The sequence below is a fragment of the Podarcis filfolensis genome, assembly GCF_964270895.1.
Source record: "Podarcis filfolensis genome assembly, chromosome: Z".
Classification (NCBI taxonomy): Eukaryota; Metazoa; Chordata; class Lepidosauria; order Squamata; family Lacertidae; genus Podarcis; species Podarcis filfolensis.
In genome coordinates, this window is record NC_139617.1 from 47,002,683 (window position 1) to 47,022,780 (window position 20,098).

The 20,098-nt window shown below is 42.1% G+C and overlaps 1 protein-coding gene across 9 annotated transcripts in view; it reads left to right on the forward strand.

Annotated features, from left to right (window-relative positions):
* The window catches only part of GOLGA2 (golgin A2), a 46,888-nt gene that overhangs the window by 11,857 nt on the left and 14,933 nt on the right, over positions 1-20,098 (forward strand). For 3 of the 9 annotated variants that reach the window (XM_083597251.1, XM_083597245.1, XM_083597243.1), the window contains 11 exons: positions 2,339-2,467; positions 3,867-3,907; positions 4,032-4,095; positions 6,542-6,601; positions 7,025-7,105; positions 14,787-14,825; positions 16,156-16,218; positions 16,394-16,487; positions 17,622-17,728; positions 18,913-18,971; positions 19,845-19,986. In XM_083597251.1, coding sequence (XP_083453377.1) covers positions 2,399-2,467; positions 3,867-3,907; positions 4,032-4,095; positions 6,542-6,601; positions 7,025-7,105; positions 14,787-14,825; positions 16,156-16,218; positions 16,394-16,487; positions 17,622-17,728; positions 18,913-18,971; positions 19,845-19,986 — 819 coding nt within the window. In that variant the 5' untranslated portion in view covers positions 2,339-2,398. The remainder of the gene's footprint in view (positions 1-2,338; positions 2,468-3,866; positions 3,908-4,031; positions 4,096-6,541; positions 6,602-7,024; positions 7,106-14,786; positions 14,826-16,155; positions 16,219-16,393; positions 16,488-17,621; positions 17,729-18,912; positions 18,972-19,844; positions 19,987-20,098) is intronic. The other 6 variants (XM_083597244.1, XM_083597247.1, XM_083597246.1 and 3 more) reach the window with 3 other exon arrangements.

The following is a 20,098-nucleotide window of genomic DNA, read 5'->3' on the forward strand; positions in this document are numbered from 1 at the left end:
GCCCAGGGTAGTATCATTTGACATATATCCAAGGAGGTACTTAAGATGGAAAGATTCAGGTTTTCCAGTTAAGTTTACCAATAGGGGTTTACTTAATTGATCCCTGGTATGTTGGACTGGAAAAGACCCTGATGTTTGGAAAGATGGAGGGCACAAGGAGAAGAGGACGACAGAGGACGAGATGGTTGGATAGTGTTCTCGAAGCTACCAGCATGAGTTTGACCAAACTGCGGGAGGCTGTGGAAGACAGGAGTGCCTGGCGTGCTCTGGTCCATGGGGTCAGGAAGAGTCGGACACGACTAAACAACTAAACAACAACAACATGTTGGACTGCTCACTGTGCAGTAGAATCGACACCCTGAAAGCACTCTTAACTAGAAGGAGGGTTCCTGAACTCTTTTTGGTAGAATGTCAGATTTAGTGAAATGCTACCTTGGAATACTTATTTGACTCTACTGGGCAGAAAAGATGAATACTGGCAACTGAGATAATATTGTTATTTGTGCTTGCACAACCTCTGTTGCTGGGCCTAGGCAGAACAGAAATCTTTCAGTATAGCTCCTGAAGGAAAATCATGTACCTTCAGAGGTGTTGGGGTGCTTGGGACCTTCACACTGTCCAAGTCACCAATGTGTGATCTATTTTCTTGAGGCTACCACATGTTATAGGCTTCAGAGGTTTTTGTCTGAGAATGAGCTTTTATCACTTTGGCAGGCTGATTGCATTAACAGTTGTACAATGTGTCAAAGGACAAAGTGCGTATTTGAAGATCTAACAAATGTGTCTCTTTGTCCCCTGTATGTGTTCTTGGGAACAAAAGTGCCAGGATAAAATGAAGGTTAGAGATGCTTGCGCAGGGAAGGGTGGGTGGGTACCAGCCATTCTAGCAATACTTAAAATTTCCATGGTAATAAAAACATATAGGAAGCGCCCTACTGAGTTCGGCTGGAGGCCCACGTGGTCCAGCATCCTCTTCTCACAGTGGCCAATCATGGCTTACCATGGATAAGCAAACATGCAGGTTCCAGGAGAGTTGACAGTTGCTTTATTCTTCATTTGGTCTTGCTGCTGCTAGTTTGGCTTAGTATTATGCCCAAACCCAAATTCATGATTTATTTTACTGCAGACAGAACACAAGCTGTAGCCCAAGTTTGTTATATGACATGACAAACCATTTGTGGTTTGTCTGGAGCAAGATAAACCATGACTCTGGGTTCAGACATGTTGCTCACAGCAGTGTGGCAGCAGCAGGACCAGAGGAGTAGCAAAACAACTCTGGATCTTCTCCCCAAAAATGAGCCTAATGCTTGAATGGTGTTATATCTGAACTGAGTCACTTTATTTCTTTCTCCCTCCCAGCCCTGTTGGCCGCTTTCTCAAATTTGCTGCATCTTCTCTTTCTCTAATGCTTAGAACAGAGGTCGGCAAACTTTTCTGCCCGTGGGCCAGAGCTTGCGTGCACCCATGCACATGCGCACATGCCCGTCGCTCTTTGCCCATTGGCTTTCGGAGCCATGGTAGCGGAGGAGAAGGCATCTGCGGCTTCCTATTGATTGCAGGAGCTTCCTGCAGCTGATAGGAAGCTGTGGCTGTCTCCTGGAAGGCGGTCCCCACACGGAGCTAAATCAGCGCGCCACACCTGTTTAGCTCTGTGCGGGGACTGACTGAGCAGGCAGCAAGGGCCGGAGGGCGGTTTAACAACCCCATGGGCCGTAGTTTGCCAACCCCTGGTTTAGAACATCCATGAGCTGTTTGGGGACTTGGGATATATCTCTTTGGATATTTAATAACTTTGGATATTAACGTTACTGTGCACCAGTTCATTGAGGTCTTTACATCCAGTTTAAATTTGGTCCCTGGTTGCCAGTCTCTGACTTTGGTGTCTTGGAAACCACGGACAACACTTTGGGAGAAACGTTTTCCCCACTCCCACTATACAATCTAGGTGTGTATAGTGACTCATTCTGTTCCATTCCTATCTGATTAGCTGTCTTCCCAGGAATATGCACTTTGCAAAAGTAAAGGATCAATGTAACATGAACCATGTTGAGGTTGGCATTGCCCACCATGTTTGCATCACACCAAAAACATTGAACTGATTTCTGCAAGAAGTTCCAGCAGGTAGTGACAGTTCACAGGATTAGCTTTTTTTTTTTTTTTTTTTTTTTTTTTTTTTGGTACATGTACATTTTTTGTATATTGTTCTGAGGAGAGCATTCCTCCGCTGATCTGCCTCTAGGTTTGACAGGTTCTTCTAGAAATGGTGCATGCTTGTATTCATCTGGGTTCCCCCTCACCTGCATGGTGCTTGTAATCTTTATGGTATGTTTTGTGACAGGCATACTGTGATGGTGATGTTTCCGCTCACAATGCTGAACAACTCGCTGCTGGTGTCCACATGCTGTCTAACAGCAACAGTTTGCCTAGCTCTGCCGCTCCAAGTCCTGGTAGCATGCAGCTGTTGCAGGTTTGTCAATGTTTGCATCCCCCACACTGAACACCCTAGATAACTTTGTGTGTGTGTGTGTGTGTGTGTGTGTGTGTGTGTGTGTGTGTGTGTATTTGAAATATAGAGCAAAGCATACTTCCCAAAAGAGCGGGGAGGTGATGGTAACACAGACAGTTACCAACACTGGCCTGTCAGTCTGCAACTATAGGAGGAATTGGCTATACAGAACACTTAGATTTAGGTTGCACAATACATTCCTTCCTCATCTCTCAGTCTTCAGCCATTGATTGAATGAAGTTTCATTGGAAGGGTAAGAGGAGTACAGTTGGGCACCGTGTTGGGCACTGTGGCCCCCTAAGCTCTCTCCTGTAGCCTATAGATTAGCTTTCACATCTTAACATTTATTTGTACATCTCTTCTAGATGGTTGAAATGTAAGGGCAACAGTAAAGCCAAATATTTGTCTACTCTGTTTCCATATCTGCCAAGCCCTGAGGCTGACTTCTAATTTCCTTCTTCTTAGGTAATAAATTCAAGATAGGAATAACTTGATGGTGTCAACCAACTGGTTTAGCACCTTCTGCCTGCCTGTTCAGCTTATATGCAATTTATATTAATGTGTGTGAGCTGTGGCCCTCTGACTCATGATACATATCCTCTGTGGTTCCTTGTGTACTGAAGTTGTGCATTCCTGATCTAAAGTAATGAATATTTCTATATTTTTAAAAAAGTAAGTGTTAACTGAAAAATTCCTAACAAAACAAAGTGATAGACAACCAGCCCGACCCTTTGCTTGAGCATTAAATATGTGAAGCTTATTAAGTATTTTTTCTTGAATTGTGCTATGGCAGGGGTCAGCAAACATTTTCAGCAGGGGGCTGTTCCACTGTCCCTCAGACCTTGTGGGGGGCCAGACTATATTTTGGAGGGGGGGAAATGAACAAATTGCTATGCCCCACAAATAAAACATGCTGATTCCCAGACTGTCCACAGGCCGGATTTAGAAGGCAATTTGGCCCGATCTGGCCCCCGGGCCTTAGTTTGCCTACCCATGTGCTATGGTATAGAAGTCTAGGTGTGCTGTGTTTTGTGCATCCTATGTTGAAGCAGTCCTCAGGGCAGGTATGCAAAACCTGTGGCCTTCCAGATGTTGTTGAACTCCAGCTCCCATTAGTCCTAGCTGATGGGCAGGGATGATGGGAGCTGGAATCCAACAACATGTGGAGGGCTGCAGGTCCTTCATTCTTGTGTTGGGGAATAAAGCAATGGTAGATGTTGTGAGGTGTCACTCAGAAGGAGAGGAGTGTATCCAGACTTTTGTTGGAGTTACAGATATCTGTGCATGTGCATGCTTGTACATATCCATATATTTGTGTTTCTGCTTTCTACTACAGTAATGTATCTTTTTTATTTCACAGATCTGTGACACTGGTCATAAAAATGCCTTGGAAGAAAATAGGTGAGAGGCTTCTCTCTGTATTCTCTCCTGCTCTCTCCATCATATTCCAGTCACTAAAAATTAGGATTGTTCTTAATGTCTACTTTATTACAGATGTTTGTTGTGTGTCATGTTCCTTTTTTAGGTCCCTCTCATTGGCAGATAGTCTCCGCCAGCTGTCTGAACAGCTTAATGGCATGGTCAATCAGGTAAAAGCCAAGTTCTTCTGATCTGTCTGTCTTAGAATCATAGACCTAGAAGAGATCTCAAAGGACATCTAGTCCATCCTTCTGCTGATGCAGGAAATCTGCAACTACAACACCCCTGATTATAAACTTCTGTAGTAAAAGTGACTCCATCACCTTCTAAGGCAATCTGATTCACTGTTGAACACCTATCATACTATCAGGAAGTTCTTCCTAATATTTAGTCTTTTTCTTTCTTTTTTTGGTAATTCGAGTTCATTGGTCTGGGTCCTACCCCCTGGAATAAAGAGAGCAAATTTGCTCCATCATCTGTGACAGCCCTTCAAATATCTGAAGATGGCTATTAGATTGCCTCTTAATCGTTACTTATTTGTATACCCAAGGGATGGCCAGCTCTTGAATTTTCAGTTATTGTATGGTTCCTTGCAGCCAGGCAATAAAACCTGAAGATGCTTTCAGACTGAAAGCCAGAAATGGTGTGTGTCATATGGTCTGTGGGAAGTGTGTGTGAATGAGATATACTCAAGGGTTATACACTGGTAACACATGAAAGGGCTGTCCACCTTCTCTTAAAGAAACTGTTTTCTGTCTACAGTCATACCTTGGATCCCGATCACCTTGTGAGTTGACTGTTTAGGCTCCCGAACGCCGCAAACCCGGAAGTGAGTGTTCCGGTTTGCACACGTTCTTTGGAACCCGAACGTCTGACGCAGCTTCCTATTGGCTGCAGGAGATTCCTGCAGCCAATCAGAAGCTGTGCCTTGGTTTCTGAACTTTTTGGAAGTTTAACAGACTTCCGGAACGGATTCCATTTGACTTCTGAGGTACCACTGTATTTCTTATCAGAGGTTCAAATTCCATAGATGTAGCCTTGTTAGCCTGTTAATCTTGTGGCATCTTAAAAGTGGCATATTTATGTTCAAGAGACTATATAGTTTACCACTGGAACCATCCTGGAATAATCCAGTTTAAATACAGCTAGACAAGAAGCAGTTAAAAGCATCTCAGCTAAAACAACAGGAGTAGTAATAATTGACCATATTATCCAAGGCTTTTTCATCTATATGCAAATCTGCTAGTGGCCCAGTTTGCGCATAATGCTAAGTGTGAATGGCCATGGTTGTGAGTACTTAGCAAAAATTGCACCCTCTTTGCTCCTCCCCTGGTCCTGCTGGTGCTGTGCTACCTGGGGGGTAAGCCATTGTTTAGCTTAGCATTGCATATTAACTCATATATGTGGTTTCCCTTGAGTCCAAACCATGAACTGTGAGCCAAACAGCTCACTGCAAGCTTGCTCTGAGTGCCCATGTGTTTCCTCTTTATATATAACCATTATGTGCAAATGAAGTTTGTTTAAGCCATGGTTTAACAAACCATGAGCTAATGAGAGGTTGTCTCACAGACAAATCAAATTGTGGTTTGTTTTCTGGAGATTCGTACCTAACACCTTATATTTTAGAGTGGGGTGGTCAAGCAAACATAGTCAAGGAAGAGTGCTGCTTTCACATATAAAATTAAGCCATAGGTAAAACAAACTTAGGTTTATAAGCCAACAGCAAAGCATCACTTCTAATTGTAGATTGTTTGTAGTAAACCATATTTAAGCTGCTGGACTGAGTTTGCACATAAGACTAAGCCATGGTTTAATAAACCAGAATTTTGTGTTATGTGTGAACCAGGATAGCAGAGAGGTGGTGGGGTAGAAACACATTTTTAAAAATAGCCTCTCTGTGGGTAAAAAGCTAGCATGCCAGTAAGAAAGATTCTAGTCCAGTCTGTTGTTCTAGTTTTCTACCTATAGTTCAGGTGTCTTTATTTTTAGTGCAAGAGAACATTTTGAAAACGTGAACCTCCGTTTATGATCTAAAGTGTTACACTGAATTCTGCTACCTCAATACTTTACTGCTTCGTGTTGGCTGCATGTGTAAATCAAACCTAAAAGATCCTCTGATCTATCATCAGTATATTATCAGTATATTATGAGGCACATTTAGCTTACCTGAACCATGTACAGTGGTACCTCTGGTTACGGATTTAATTTGTTTTGGGGTGCCGTGCGCACCCCAAAAAATCCGTAACTAGAGGGGCTGCTTCTGTGCACACACAGCACAATAGAGCGCTTCAGCCATAACCTGAAGATTCTGTAACCTGGAGGTTACACAACACGAGGTACCACTGTATGAGGTATTTTACTTGTAGAACTTCCAACATAATCTACCTTAGCATTAATCATAGGAAGGGGAAGAGTGCCTGTAATATAGGTGGGTGTTTGAAGGAACCTCTTGCCGTAGTGGGTACACTAAGTTACCTTTGTGTTTATTCTCCAGTTTCAAAGTTTTCTTATTCTGTAGGAGTGTCGTCATCCCCACTAAGGGAAATATTTAACTGAAATTCATGTTCACATTTTCCAAGTTAACTAGTTGTGATGGCAAATATCTTTATTTTACAGCCCACGGCCTATGTGAATGGGGAAAACGCCACATCTTCAACAGATATGAAAGAGATGGCAGTAAGTGCAGTGCTCCTGGCTCTTTGTCAGTTTGCATTTCTTTGAACAATATAGTAATGAGTCTAGTGTGTGTACTAGTAATAAGAACTTAACTTGAGTGCAAGAAATGACAACAACATTATATGTTAAAATTTTACTTGTTTAGATGAAGGCTCCTGCAGTGGCTTTTAGACTGGGTTATGGAAGTGCTAAAGATCCATCCTGATGTTCCTTTGAAAGGAGATTAAGCTTTTGGTGGTTTAGTATGTATTTGGTAGTGGTGGGGGATGGTGTGTTTGTGTAAGAATGGACACCACAAATTAGTTCAACTGTGATGCTGATTATTATTTTCTCTCCCTTTTTTTTAATAATTTGCCTTTTCTCCCCTTTTCTACTCCCTTCCTCTTCCTCCTCCTCCTCCTGCTATCTGCATGTGCCCATCAGACACGTTACCAGGAGCTGGCAGTAGCCCTAGACTCCAGCAATCTAACAAACAAACAACTCAGTACAAAGATAGAGGAATTGGTAAGAAATAACCAGACCAAATGTTTGGCCTTGTCTTGCTGCTCCTCTGTGCTCTCTGGGTGTCTGCAAGGATTTGGGTTCTTTCACAGTGCCACAAAGAAAAGTGTTGTGTGCTTCATGGTTCAAAGGGGTGCGGAGGGAGTGAGGGATCAAACTAATCTAAATAAAAATAGAGAAAAGGGGGAAAAAAGAAGAGAGGGGAAAAAACAAAGAGACAGAATAGGAGGGGGGAGAGAGAGAGAGAGAGAGAGAATACAGAGCCCTCTTTATACAGAGCCACAAAGGGGAGGATACCCTCCCAGCTCTCACCTGGGTTCTTCCGTTTCTACTCCGAGCCTGAAAGTTCTTCCCTTCTCTGCTTCTCATGCAGAGTCCTTCATCAGCCCTTCATCATCTTCGTCTGATTATCCTCATCAGCTCAAGGTAGAGGACATCAAAAGACGAAATAAAACATGAACAAAAATAGAATTAACCAAAAAAGGGACAAAAGCTAAATATCACTAAAAAGGAAAAGGAAAATAGAGATCAAGGCAATAGAGGACTTCTTATTCTCCATTTGCCCATTATGTATATTCAGATTATTCAAAGTATTCAAAATATTCATTCCACAATAGCATCCCACTGTATTCTAGGACAATGTCCAACTGTTCCTCAATCTGCTAGGTGTTGTTTTTTCAATCTTCAGTCCCAGACACCTGAAGTTCATTTATTTTCCTTTCTACACAAAAAGACCAAAAGGGGCTGTTTCAGTTGCTATTATTACTAGATAGCAAGATTATTCTTCCTCCATTCCAGTATAACAATTTTATTTCCAAGAGGTTTCCTTATAATAATCCACAGTTATTTATTTATTGCATGTTTATTAATTGGTACCCAATTCCATATCTTTCAATCCCATTTCCTGTTGGCCATGATTAAAGGGACTCTTGACGGTGATCCAGTAGTGGCTGTCACAGATGGAAGTTCAGGGTCCAAGAGTAAAACATTGGTCTGAGCCTATCACCTTAAGCACACTCATGTCTGTGCATTGATGTGACCTCTTTCTGTCTCCTTACTATGAACAGGTGTGTTCATCTTTTACGCTGTGCCTGCAGAACTACCTTGTGGGAGGCTGTAGGAGAGAAAGAGGTTCCTTACTTTCATTTCCCATAGAGAAATGGGAGGCAAACCAAAATCACAGAGGATTTTGATAGCCAAGAACTTGCCCACTTGCAAGAGAAGTGGGTCACAAGAGATAAGTAGAGATTAAATTTAGTAATCAAGTAAGTCAATTGCCAAGGTGGTTTATACCCAGGTTTAGTCATTTTTGGGGAGGAGAAAATTTGTTTGGAAAATAGCTGAGTTTCAACCTCTCTCCTATTCATAAATGTTAAGTTCTAATTGTATTGGTTTTCAGCATCTGTTGAGAGTTCAGGAATGCACACAAATAGAGACTTTAAAAGTAGGGCTTGCTTTGATTCTACTTTGCAATTGCATGATGAGCTGCTGCTGAACTTCTCCTAACTGGAACAGTGTTGACTCTATTGAATCTGTTTCAACAAAGATTGGGGCTTAGCTTTCTAGACTTAAATCATGGGGATAGTGAGTGACCATCTTTTGAGCAACAGTGGCACTGTGAGTGAGCCTGTTTGTCTTTAGCTTGCATGGATGGCTTCTGCTACTGTTACTTTACTCACTGCCTTTTAAAATACAGCTAGAAATATGTGAGGCCTGTTTTCAGTCAGCAAAGAGTCCTGCATTGTTTGGAATATCCCTCCACCCCATTTCACCCTCCGCAGCTTGTTGCATGGCTTCTCTTAGTTTTTGCTGCATTGTTCTTTTCTTTGTGTCCCCTACTCCCTCCCTCCTCCACACCCGCTGTAGCATTTCAATCGGCAACTGAAATGCCTTGTGTTTGAGCACTGCTTACAAATGGCTTTTGCCATTTGCAGGCTGACAGGAACATGAAGTGCTCTTTTATTGGGTGTTGAGAATTCTCGGGGCGAGGGGAGCCAAAACAGTGTATTGATTGGGGGGGCGGGGAAGGAGTGAACTTTAAAAAGAAAAGAAAAGCAGACTTTGCAGACATATTTACTGCATTTGTTTTTGTAAGGGACTACATAGAACAATTGATGTAACAAAATTTGTATTGGGCAAAGAAGACTTCTCTCTCAACCTCGATGCCCTCCCTATGTCTTTCTGGATTGTAAGGCCTAGTTCTGACAAAAAAAAATGTACAAAGGCTTATGTGTGTAAGCCTTGGATCAAGGGTCGGCAAACTCTTTCAGCAGGGGGCCGGTCCACTGTCCCTCAGACCTTGTGGGGGGCCGGACTATATTTTGGAAAAAAATATATGAATGAATTCCTATGCACACTACAACATATTGTATTTGTAGTGCACAAAAAGCAGGAAAAGCTAAACAGTATTTAAAATGAAGAACGATTTTAATCAACATAAACTTATAACAATGCAATATTTGAAATGAAGAACTATTTTAATCAACATAAACTTATAAGTATTTTAATGGGAAGTATGGGCCTGCTTTTGGCTAATGATATGGTCGATATCCGGTTCCATATTTGTCACAGATAGTCGTAGCAAGTGATGCAAGTGTTCATCAGTTAATCTGGATCTGGTTGGAGATTTCATTCAGGAAAAAGTCTGTTCACAGACATAGGTGCTGCCAAAGATGGTTGCAAATCTGAGTGCATGGTTCCTGAGATTCAGATATGTCTCAGAGGGGAGAGAAGCATAGAAATTTGTGAGGCTGCTTGATTTGAAAGCGTCTTTCAGAGAGTCACAATTCTGTAGTTTGACCAATTCCATTTGGTAAATTGGATCAGCAGTTTCAATGTCAACAGAAAATGGGTTCCAAAAAAGCTGTATGTCTTGCTCATAGATGTGAAGCTCTTTAAATCGAGTTTGAAACTCCTTTTGCAAAATTTCCAGTAAATCCACATGTTTCGTTTGGGAACGCAACTGCTGGTTTTCCCGCCGACATGTTTTGAGTTGTGGGGAGATGGCAGAAGTTTTCCTCCTTCACTTGTTTAATGAGGAGGTCTAATTTTGCTTGAAATGCTTTCACATGTGAAAACCTATCACAGATGAGCTTCCCCTTTCCTTGAAATTGAACATTGAAAGTGTTGAGTATTTCTGTTACGTCTGTCAAAAAGGCAAGCAGCCATTTCCATTCTGCATCTTTGAGCTCTGGTACTTCCTTGTTTTTCATAATCATGAAATCAGAAACATGCAGAAGTAAGTAATAAAAATGTTTCAAAACTCTCCCTCGACTCGCCAAAGGACCTCTGTGTGGTATGGAATATCTTCATGGTCAACATTTAACTCAGACAGAAATTCCTGAAACTGTCTGTGGTTTAGTGCATGAGCTCTAATGAAGTTAACACAAGATACCACAGTTTTCATGACAGAGTCCAACTTCAGTGATTTTTTTACAACACAGTGCTTGTTGGTGGATGAGGCAGTGTATGGCTATTGGATGTGAATGGTTGTGTTTGTCCATCTCTTGGTTAATGCGTGCAGCCGCTCCTCTCATAGACCCACCATGCTAGGAGCACCATCAGTTATGACACCGGCTAGTTTAGCCCAGTCCAGCTCCAAATCATGCAGTTTGGCAAACTTTTTCAAAGATACCCTCTCCTGTTGTTGTTCCCTTGATGCTTTGAAATGAAAATTAGAAGTTGTGCAGAATCACGAACATCAGTGCTTTCGTTGAGTGTCAATGAAAAATAATGAAGTTTTTTCAAGGAGTTTTGCAAATGTTGATGCAAATTTCTCCCCATTTCTTCAGTCCTACATGTAACTGTACACCCTGAAAGACTCAATGTACTAAATAAATCAGTCTTCTCTGGACACATCTCTTTGGGAGCAGAAAGAATGCATTCTGTAACAATTTCTCCCTCTACGAAGGGTCTGCTAGTGTGCGCTATGAACTTGGCAGTGTGAAAACTTGCTCGCAACAATGAAATATTTTGCTGCTTTTGCTTCACAAAAGTATTTTGCTGAGTTGTTAATCCCCTTTTCAGTTTTAAAATTTCATCTTTTCTCACTTGTCCAACCAAACAATCATTTTTTTCTTTATGGTGAGTATTGTAGTGTCAAAGCAAATTGTATTCCTTGAACAGAGACACTGAATTCTGGCATTTCAGACAAACAGCTCTTTCTTTGTACTGCATGAAAAAGTAATCAAAAGTCCACTGTTTGTTGAAACCCTGCACTCAGAGTCAACTTTTCTTTTATATATATATATATATATATATATATATATATATATATATATATACACATACATATACATATACATACACACACACACACACACACTGTAATTTCCTAGGGATGGAAAATTGCTATTAGTCAAATACCAATAAATACAGAGCTACAAAAACAATATACCAGCACTAGTGACTACTAAACTAAAATAAAAAAGTCAGCACTCAGAAATAGTGCGAATGCTCAACACTCATATATACCCATTTTTCCGTGTATTGGACGACCCCATGGATAAGGAGACCAGGCAGGCCCCACAAGAGCACCAGTCAGGCCCCACAAATAACCCAGAGATGCATTTTAAATAAAAGGACACATTCTACTCAGGTAAGACTCTCCCCTTGCTTATCCACAGCACTGGACGAGCCCCGGGGACTGCTTACTTGTGTCTTGCGAGCGGCAGGAGGTGGCAGAGGGACTATGAGCAGTGCGCGAAAGGGCTCCGGAGAGGGGCTGCTTTAAATTGTGGCCACTTGTGAGGGGCGCTTAGCTCCTGTGTCTTGCGAGCGGCAGGAGCTGGTGGCGCGTAAAAGGGCTCCGGAGAGGGGCAGGCAGCAACAAAGCCCCAATTGAGCCTGCTTAAAATGGCGGCCGCTTGAGCGATCATGCTGCTGCTTCTGCTAGCACCAACCAAGAGGCACCAGTGAGAGGGAAATAATGCTGCTGGCACCAATCAAAGGCCAGCCCCCTTCCAACGCAGGGCAGGGAGAAGCCAGGAGTGGTGGTGGTGGGGAATGGCGCAGCCCGAACGATCAGAATCTGATCCATGTGGCGATTCCTGGACCGTCCGTGGCCCAGACCCAGAAGGCAGTTGGGCCGGATCCGGCCCCCGGGCCTTAGTTTGCCGACCCATTCCTTGGATTTATGGACTCCTCTTCTCCTCTCTGATGTGGCTGCAAGAAAGAGATTGAAATTGGAAGTGAAAGATTACAATTAAGCACAGTTCAGCATGGCATCCAAACTCTAAATTATGAGTATTCTTAGCTGTGTTTGGTTGAAACAAACCAGCTTCCTTGTTACGGTTTGAAGTTGGCTTGTTTCAACAAGCCATAGTTAAGACTAAGTCCAGGTTCAGATATAACTCTTAACTGTGGTTAGTCTACAGTGGAAGCAAAAGTTTGGAACTCCTCCTAGTCATGCCAGAGAAGGGGGGGGGGAGTGGGGAACTCGGAGACTCACTGCAGCTTGTTCCCATAATAATAAACCATGTTTGCATGAACAGGGCCAATGTATTGAACAGAAACACACTGATTTGGGGTTGAAAATATACACTGAATTCCTTCATTTCAGAATTTGATTTTTTTGGAGAAAGTATTGCCTTATAAGAAGTATGACATGAGTCTTGTGGAGAAATTGGTTCGTAAATTCACAACACAAAAAAATAGACATTTCTGTGCTTGAGATGTTTTTTCAACCTTTCCTTAATCTTTCCTCACTAAACCTAAGGACATGAAATTTGGTAATTTTATAAAATGAGGTTCTGCAGGGAATTAAATGTATTACTGCTTCTGGGTTGTATTGCAGCCACCTATTTACCTAAGAAATTTATGAGCCACCTTTCAATGTAAACTCTCCAGGTGGTGTTCAGTTAAAACAACAAAACAATACTACTACAACAACAACAACCATCAGTGCCTATCCAGTAAACTAGACTGAACTGTAAAACTCTCAGTTAAACTATTCAACATAGTGGAATGTTTGGGCTAAGGCTTTTTCAGTGCCAGGCCAAAAAAAAAAAAAAAATGTTCTGAGTGGCAGCTGGGTGAGTTACAAATGTGAGGCCATGTGACTGAGGAGGTCCTCTTGCTGGTCACTGCCCTCTGCATTTCTTATTCACAGAGGTGAATTCATCATACCTGTTACACATTTTAAGAGAGCTCTGGGGTCTAGATACTGTTGGGAAGGAGATTGATCTGCAAAGTTGGGTTAACTGAGCAAAAAGAAATGTGTGCTGGGGAAAGGAGTTCCAAAAGGGTGTTACGGGAATCCTACCACATATTTTCTCACTAGGAAGATAACCTGAAGTCACTTTTGCAGTTGTCTGGTCACTGTCTAAGATAGCTGTGGGACTCCAGGGAATCCATTAATGTTCGTAAATCCGCCTCCTTACAGAGCTGCTCTTTGAATTAATAACACAGGAGTCACTGTCTTTTCAGAGGAACACTTTTCCTACTATTACTTAGATCTCAGCCTACTGTGTGTTTCCCTTCTTTTTATAACCGGGAAGGGGGAACAGACAAACTCAAGGCTCACTGTGGCTTGCTGCCATAACACTAAATGTGATTTAGCCATGCATCTAAAGCCTGCTGTTGTGTCTTGTGTCCAGCACCACAGGTCTCACTTGCCTTTTTGTGTATGTTTTGCTCCCCTGCTGCATTACTGCCTGGCGAAATTAAAAAAGCACTTCCACCAGTAGTCAGCATATTATTTTTGTGTTCTTTTTCTGCATTTTAGCTCGTATTCTGCAGCTTTACATGTGTTTACAGAAAGGCAGGGTGGGGTGGAACAGGGAAGTTGCTTTTCTGATGGTTTTCATATACAGTGGTACCTTGGTTTACGAACTTAATCCGTTCCAGAAGTCCGTTCTTAAACCAAACCATTCTTAAACCAAGGCGTGCTTTCCCATAGTAGTGGCGGACTCAATTTATAAATGGAACACACTCAACAGGAAGCGAAACATGTTCTTATTCCAAGGCAAACCAAACACCTACTTCCGGGTTTGCAGCGTTCTTAATCCAAACTGTTCACAAACTAATCACCAAGGTACCACTGTATGGTCAGTTGAAAGGGAAGTGCTTCCCTAAGTATCTGAGGGGTCTAGTGCTACGTCACAGGGCTCAATTGTGACAAGAACCATTTTGTATACTACATTTATTGGACCAACTGTTTGCTGTGTTTTGATCTGCCCAAAAGTGCCTACCTTTAGAAAGGTTCTGCACAGCTTAAAAACTTACTGTCCCACACAACAGCTCATTCAAAAAGAGGTGGTATCTGAACAATGGTGGATTCTCTCTCTTGTCGTCAAACATTTAATTAACCCATCTTTTGCTAACCTGTGGTCCTCCTGCTGACTGAGGCTGATGGGAGCTAGAGTACAACAACATCTGCAGAGCATAATGTTGGCAACCCCTGCATTAAACAAACCTTAGAAAACTTTTGTGGCAGCATTTAAGAAAGCAATGGGAAACAGTATTATTTATTTATTTATTTAATGTGTTTTTGTTGTGAAAAATAAATGCAATAGTTGCTTCTTGCATTTATGTCAGGAGTTTGGGGTTTGTTGATTCTAATAACTTGTTCCAAACATCCAAAAGCCTTGGAGGTATACTTGGTAGTATAGTTTAGCATACTCACACCTAGAAGCCCAAGTGACTTGCTGTTAATGTTGATGCCTTCATTTTGCTCTTTTTGCAGAAGCAGCAGAACCAAGAGATTATGAACCAGCTGGAGAAGGTAATATGCACTGCTTGAGAGACATGCACAGCCAATTCATTATTCACACCAGGAGCAGGAAGCATAGTATACTGTTGGAATGGGTGGCACTGATTCAACCCAACATTGGAAAAAAGATTTATGGAAATGGTTCCATTTAGCAACACCTAAGGAACAATATCATCTCACCTTGTTGCTTTCCCCTTGGATAGCTCCATCACCAGTGCCACATAATCCTGGAAGCAGCTAGTTGTTGGTTAGAAACACACCATGAAATAAGAACAGTCCTCCTAGCTAGCAGCTCATGTGTGTATTGGCTGTCGTGTGGAGCCACTGACACCTAGAAACGTCTGTAGGAGCTTTACCATGAGAACCAAGTTGTAGTTAAGATGCATCTGGGTCTGGATGTTTAGACAGTGAGTCGGCATAGCATAGCATAACATAACCATCAGCATTTATTCACTTTTCACTCGAGTTTGATTTTTGTTAATGGTAAAAGGAAAATAATCTGAAGTATCTTCCATTTTTGTTGTTTTGGGGTTCACAGTGCTGGCTCTAACATCCAACCCCGTAAAAAGCAGTAGACTGAGCTAATTTACAGTGCAGTCCTACACCTGTCTACTCAGAAGTTCCATTTTTTTAAAAAAATAAATTGCTTACTCAGAGGCTTTATCCCTTTCCAGCTGAATGTCTTTTCTTTTTACCTCACAAAGTACTTTTTGCACCACCCCCTCTGGTTAGCTGTACTCACAGCCAAACAGAGTGAGTATCCAGCCCAGCTACACCACTCTTGTGGAATTCTGTGGCACATCATCACCAGACTCTGGTATACCTGAGCTTTTCATCATATCCCACTAGGCCATTTTGGCCAAGCCACACCCATGTGCCCTATGCCTGACTTTATATACAACTTCAGGTGTGGGATAGGTAGAGATCTGGCTGAGACAAAAAGAGCTTGGGAATGTTTTACATCACTTGCAAAGCCTGTGCATAGCACCATGCACACCTCTTTTACAAGTCCTGACAATCATTGAATAATTGTTGCTGGCCAGCTGACTGTCGGGGCATCAAAGCACCTCACACTACATGCAGGGGAACAGGTCACCTGAAATCAGGTGGCAGGTGGGTGATCCCATCCACTTGTCAATCTTGGGCTGCAGGGGTGGGGGAAGAATCTGGCCCACTGGCTGGATCTAGTTCTATACTCCTGCACTAGGGCTTATGTGCAGCAGTGGTGGGTAGACAGTACGCGTGAGACCTTAATGCTTAGAATGAATATTGGTCATATAAGAGGAAGATTGTAAATCTAATATGGTTTTGATGTTGCTATTTCTATGTCATGTTTTCACAGGAAAAGAAGGGGTTTGAGCAGAAATTTTCAAAGGAACAAGCAGCATTGCGAGAACAGTTACAGGTAAACTCTATATCGTACATAAGCCCCCAATTAACATTTTCTGACTGCACACTGAAGTTCATGTGTGGCAATTGTCTATTTCTGCTTCTAGTTACTTATCCTTTCAGTGATGGTTATGACATAGGAATTCTAGGCAGGAAGTTCTCCTTTAATCCAGTTGTTCTGTACTTTGAAGGTCCACATTCAGACGATAGGAATCCTGGTTTCTGAGAAATCTGAGCTGCAGACAGCCCTTGCACATACGCAGCAGGCCGCTCGTCAGAAAGCAGGTAGGCAACACCCTAAGCCTTCTGGCTAACAAATTAGGTGATGCTCTTGAATACTGCACCAGTTGACTTAAATGAAACATTTTTGGTAAGCTTTGGGCTCAGGAGGCAGTTATGCCGTTGATGATTCAGTGACACAGCAAAACGATTTCATCATTTGGCCTGTGGTTTGGCTGTGGCTGTAGGTGCTCTAGGCATTGGGAGAAGTGGGCATATAAGCTTCTGTAGACTTCCTGGAAATAGACCGTTTGAAACCTTCCTCAGTAATCCTTTGGAAACAATAAAATAGTAAAACAGACTGAGAAAGCTCAAAGACAAGAAAGTAAAAATACTAGTATACTGGACCTAGCATTATGAAAATTATAAAATGAGTTAAGTTTTGACCCTTTCACAATTCTCTTATATTCCAAAATGCTTCTGTAAAAAAGCCTATACAAGGGTATGTATTAATTATGGATACATTAGCATAGCAAATTCTGACATAGTAAAAGAGATACAAATTCTGAAGAAGTGTGCATGCACACGAAAGCTCATACCAAGAACTAACTTAGTTGGTCTTTAAGGTGCTACTGGAAGAAAAAAAAAATTTTTGTTTTGACTATGGCAGACCAACACGGCTACCTATCTGTAACTAAATCTGATTGTGTTATGGAAAAATGGGGGCAAGTTATCACATATTTGGAATCTGACCCATTGAAATAAGTCAAGCCAAATAAGCAGAAAACTATGTTCGTACTAACTGCCTTAGAATCTGTTGCTCTTATGTTTATTTGCTGTTTTTATGCTAAGTAAAGTTTTTATGTTAACCGAAATAAAAGTGAGCAACTGGTGATGGTAATTGTACGTTTACTTATTTTTCTTGTTTGTGGGGAGGGAGGGAGAGTTATATTTCAGTATTTTGTGTAGCCATGCTGCTGCATTTTGCACCACTTGCTGTTTTGCAGACAGCTTCCAAAACATCTAATCCAGCAATAGCCAGGGATGGGTAACCCTGAGAAACATTGGAGCATGATAAATCTTGGGCAGATTCTGTTGATGGCTGATTGGTGTTGGGGGTTGGAGCATAAAGTGATGGTCCACTCCTGCCAGTTTGCTTGTTGGGTTCCATTGCAACATAACCTTGTTTTACTTGGGCAGGAGAAGCAGAGGACCTTGCTGCACGGGTTCAGTCTTCTCGTCAGAGGATATCTGAGCTGGAGCACACCCTTTCCTCCCTCTCTACACAGCAGAAGCAGACAGACAAAGTAAAAATTCCCTATATGTCATTCTTTCTATTATCTCTTACATTTGGTGCTTCCTTCTTTGGGAGGCTGGACTACATTCCGCCCCCAGGTGGTAGACACCTCAGGTGGGTGGGTGGATAGGTGTGGAATGAAATGAGAGTGCCTGTTGGTTTTGTTTGGATTAATACGCTTGGCACTTTGTTAGCTTTGCCAAATGGCCTGTCTGTCAGTGAGACCCAGGGGCATTGTTCTCAGTCAGTGGTTCATTTTGGCATTGACAACCATCCAGCTGTCTCCATCTCAGTCTCAAGTCTTAATTACTGATGTCAAGTGTAGAATCTCTTTGTGCAGATAGAGCCAAAACTTTGTGTCAGATGCTATTTTGGGTCATAGGCAGACATATCCTATGGTTTCATTTGGTATACAGGTGATAGTGCTACAGAGAGATGGTCTTGGCAGTCTGCATTTTGCTTCAAAAGAACTCATACCTGCAAATCATTGTTTTTAGCTTCCTGTGGTTTATGTTTGGTGGATGGTGAGATCTCTGCTAAGAATAACCCGAACATGTGACTAGAATAACAATATAGTCTACAAGTCTGTTTTAGAGCAATGGCATAACTTGAGTGGGTTGCAAATTTAACATATTTTTGGAGATATTGGCAGGTGGGGAGTGTTGCACTGGGGTACCATTTGTCTATGAAGGACAACTTCATGGATGTATGACATGCTCACTTATTCTTAGTTTTTGGAAACAAGCGAATCTTCATTCCTCATGGTTGCAGAGGTATGTTTGAAAGTGCAGTCACCAACAAACAGACAAAATGCTCAAAGGGTTCAAAATAAAAAAGTAGAAAGATTATGAGTCTTCATGCCCTTGTGGGATTTTCACCCTATTTCCTAAGGCTATAGGTTTAGGTCTTTTTCAGAGACTGGCTCTCACTTAATTGCCTTTAAGGTATAATATTTATTCGTGGTATCTCTTAATAAGCTATTAATAGTATCTGGCTGAATTATGTAAGTCCACTGAAGGCTTCAGGGACTGTTCCAGGTTTGAGGGAGCCCTTAACAATGGGCTTCCCGTGGGGTGTTGTTCTCCCTAAACAGTGGATGCTAAAAAGTTAGTGATTCTGAACTGCACTGCGTAATTCCAAGATCCAAGAACCCTAAGCTCCCTCATTGATTTCTGTGTTTGTTGTTGTTGGCAGCATAATAAAGAGCTGGCAAAGGAACGAGATGCCCTGAAACTGGAAGTCTACAAGCAAAGGTAGGGTTTGTTATTTCCCCCGCAACATTATTATCCAGTTTTTCTACTTCCAAAAGTGGATGTCTTCCATAGCACTTCCCTCTCTTCTATTAACCCACTAGCCTAACCTACTTCACAGGGTGGTTGTGAGAGCGAATGTGGGGATAGGTATGAAGGAGCCATGAGCCTAAGTGCCTTGGCGTAAGGGCAGAAGAAATACTGTAAAATAGTTTAGATGAATATATGGCCAATGTGAGATTTGAGCTAGGGTATCCTAGCACACCCCATTAGTTCCTATGCTGCATCAGATTTCTCAGCAAGCTGCTATCTCATAGCCTTGACACAACTGTGGTGATGCTGGCCAAACGTAAGGATTGGAACACAGCCATGCCCACGACATGCTTTCCTTGCAGAAGACCCCCAGCATCTGGTTAAAAGGTTTGGGTGATAGGAAAGATCCTTTGCTTAAATCTCTGGAGAGCTGCTGCTTATCAGAGAAGATACTAGTGGGCTAGCTGGACCCAATGGTGTACACTGGGATAAGGCAACTTTTCCTCTGATGGAGTTTCCATGAGCAGGTGGGGCTTTTTTATTTGTAATAGTTGTGTTGTAGAAGATATTTTGGTAGCTGTGGCTTTTTCAGCCTTTCGTGAAAAGCTGCACCTGGGGAATGCATACCAACTTTAAATGACTATTAAAATGTGGGAGGCAACTGGCAACCAGTGCAGCTGTTTCAGAATAGGAGTTATATAGCATTGGCCCATTGAAACCCTTGCTACTGCATTCTGTGCTAGTTGCAACTTTTGGATCACTAGCAAGGGCAGCCCCACATAAAACGTATTAGTAGTCCATCCTGAAGGATACCTACTTGTTGTTTTTCCCCCCCTCCTGTAGTAAAAACAGTGAAGAATTCAAGCAGCAAAACTCTGAACTGTCTGAGAAACTGCGCACCTTGATCTCTGAAAACTCAGCGATGAAACTGGACGTGGAGGATTTGCACAAGAAACTGGAGATGGCGGAACTGATGATTCAGCAGGTGATGGTTAGGTCGCTGGGAATACTGCTGCCTCTTGCAGCGCAGCATGTCATATAGTTGTAGAAGGGTTCTGAATAAAGTTACTCCTCACTCCCAGCACTTAGCATGGTAT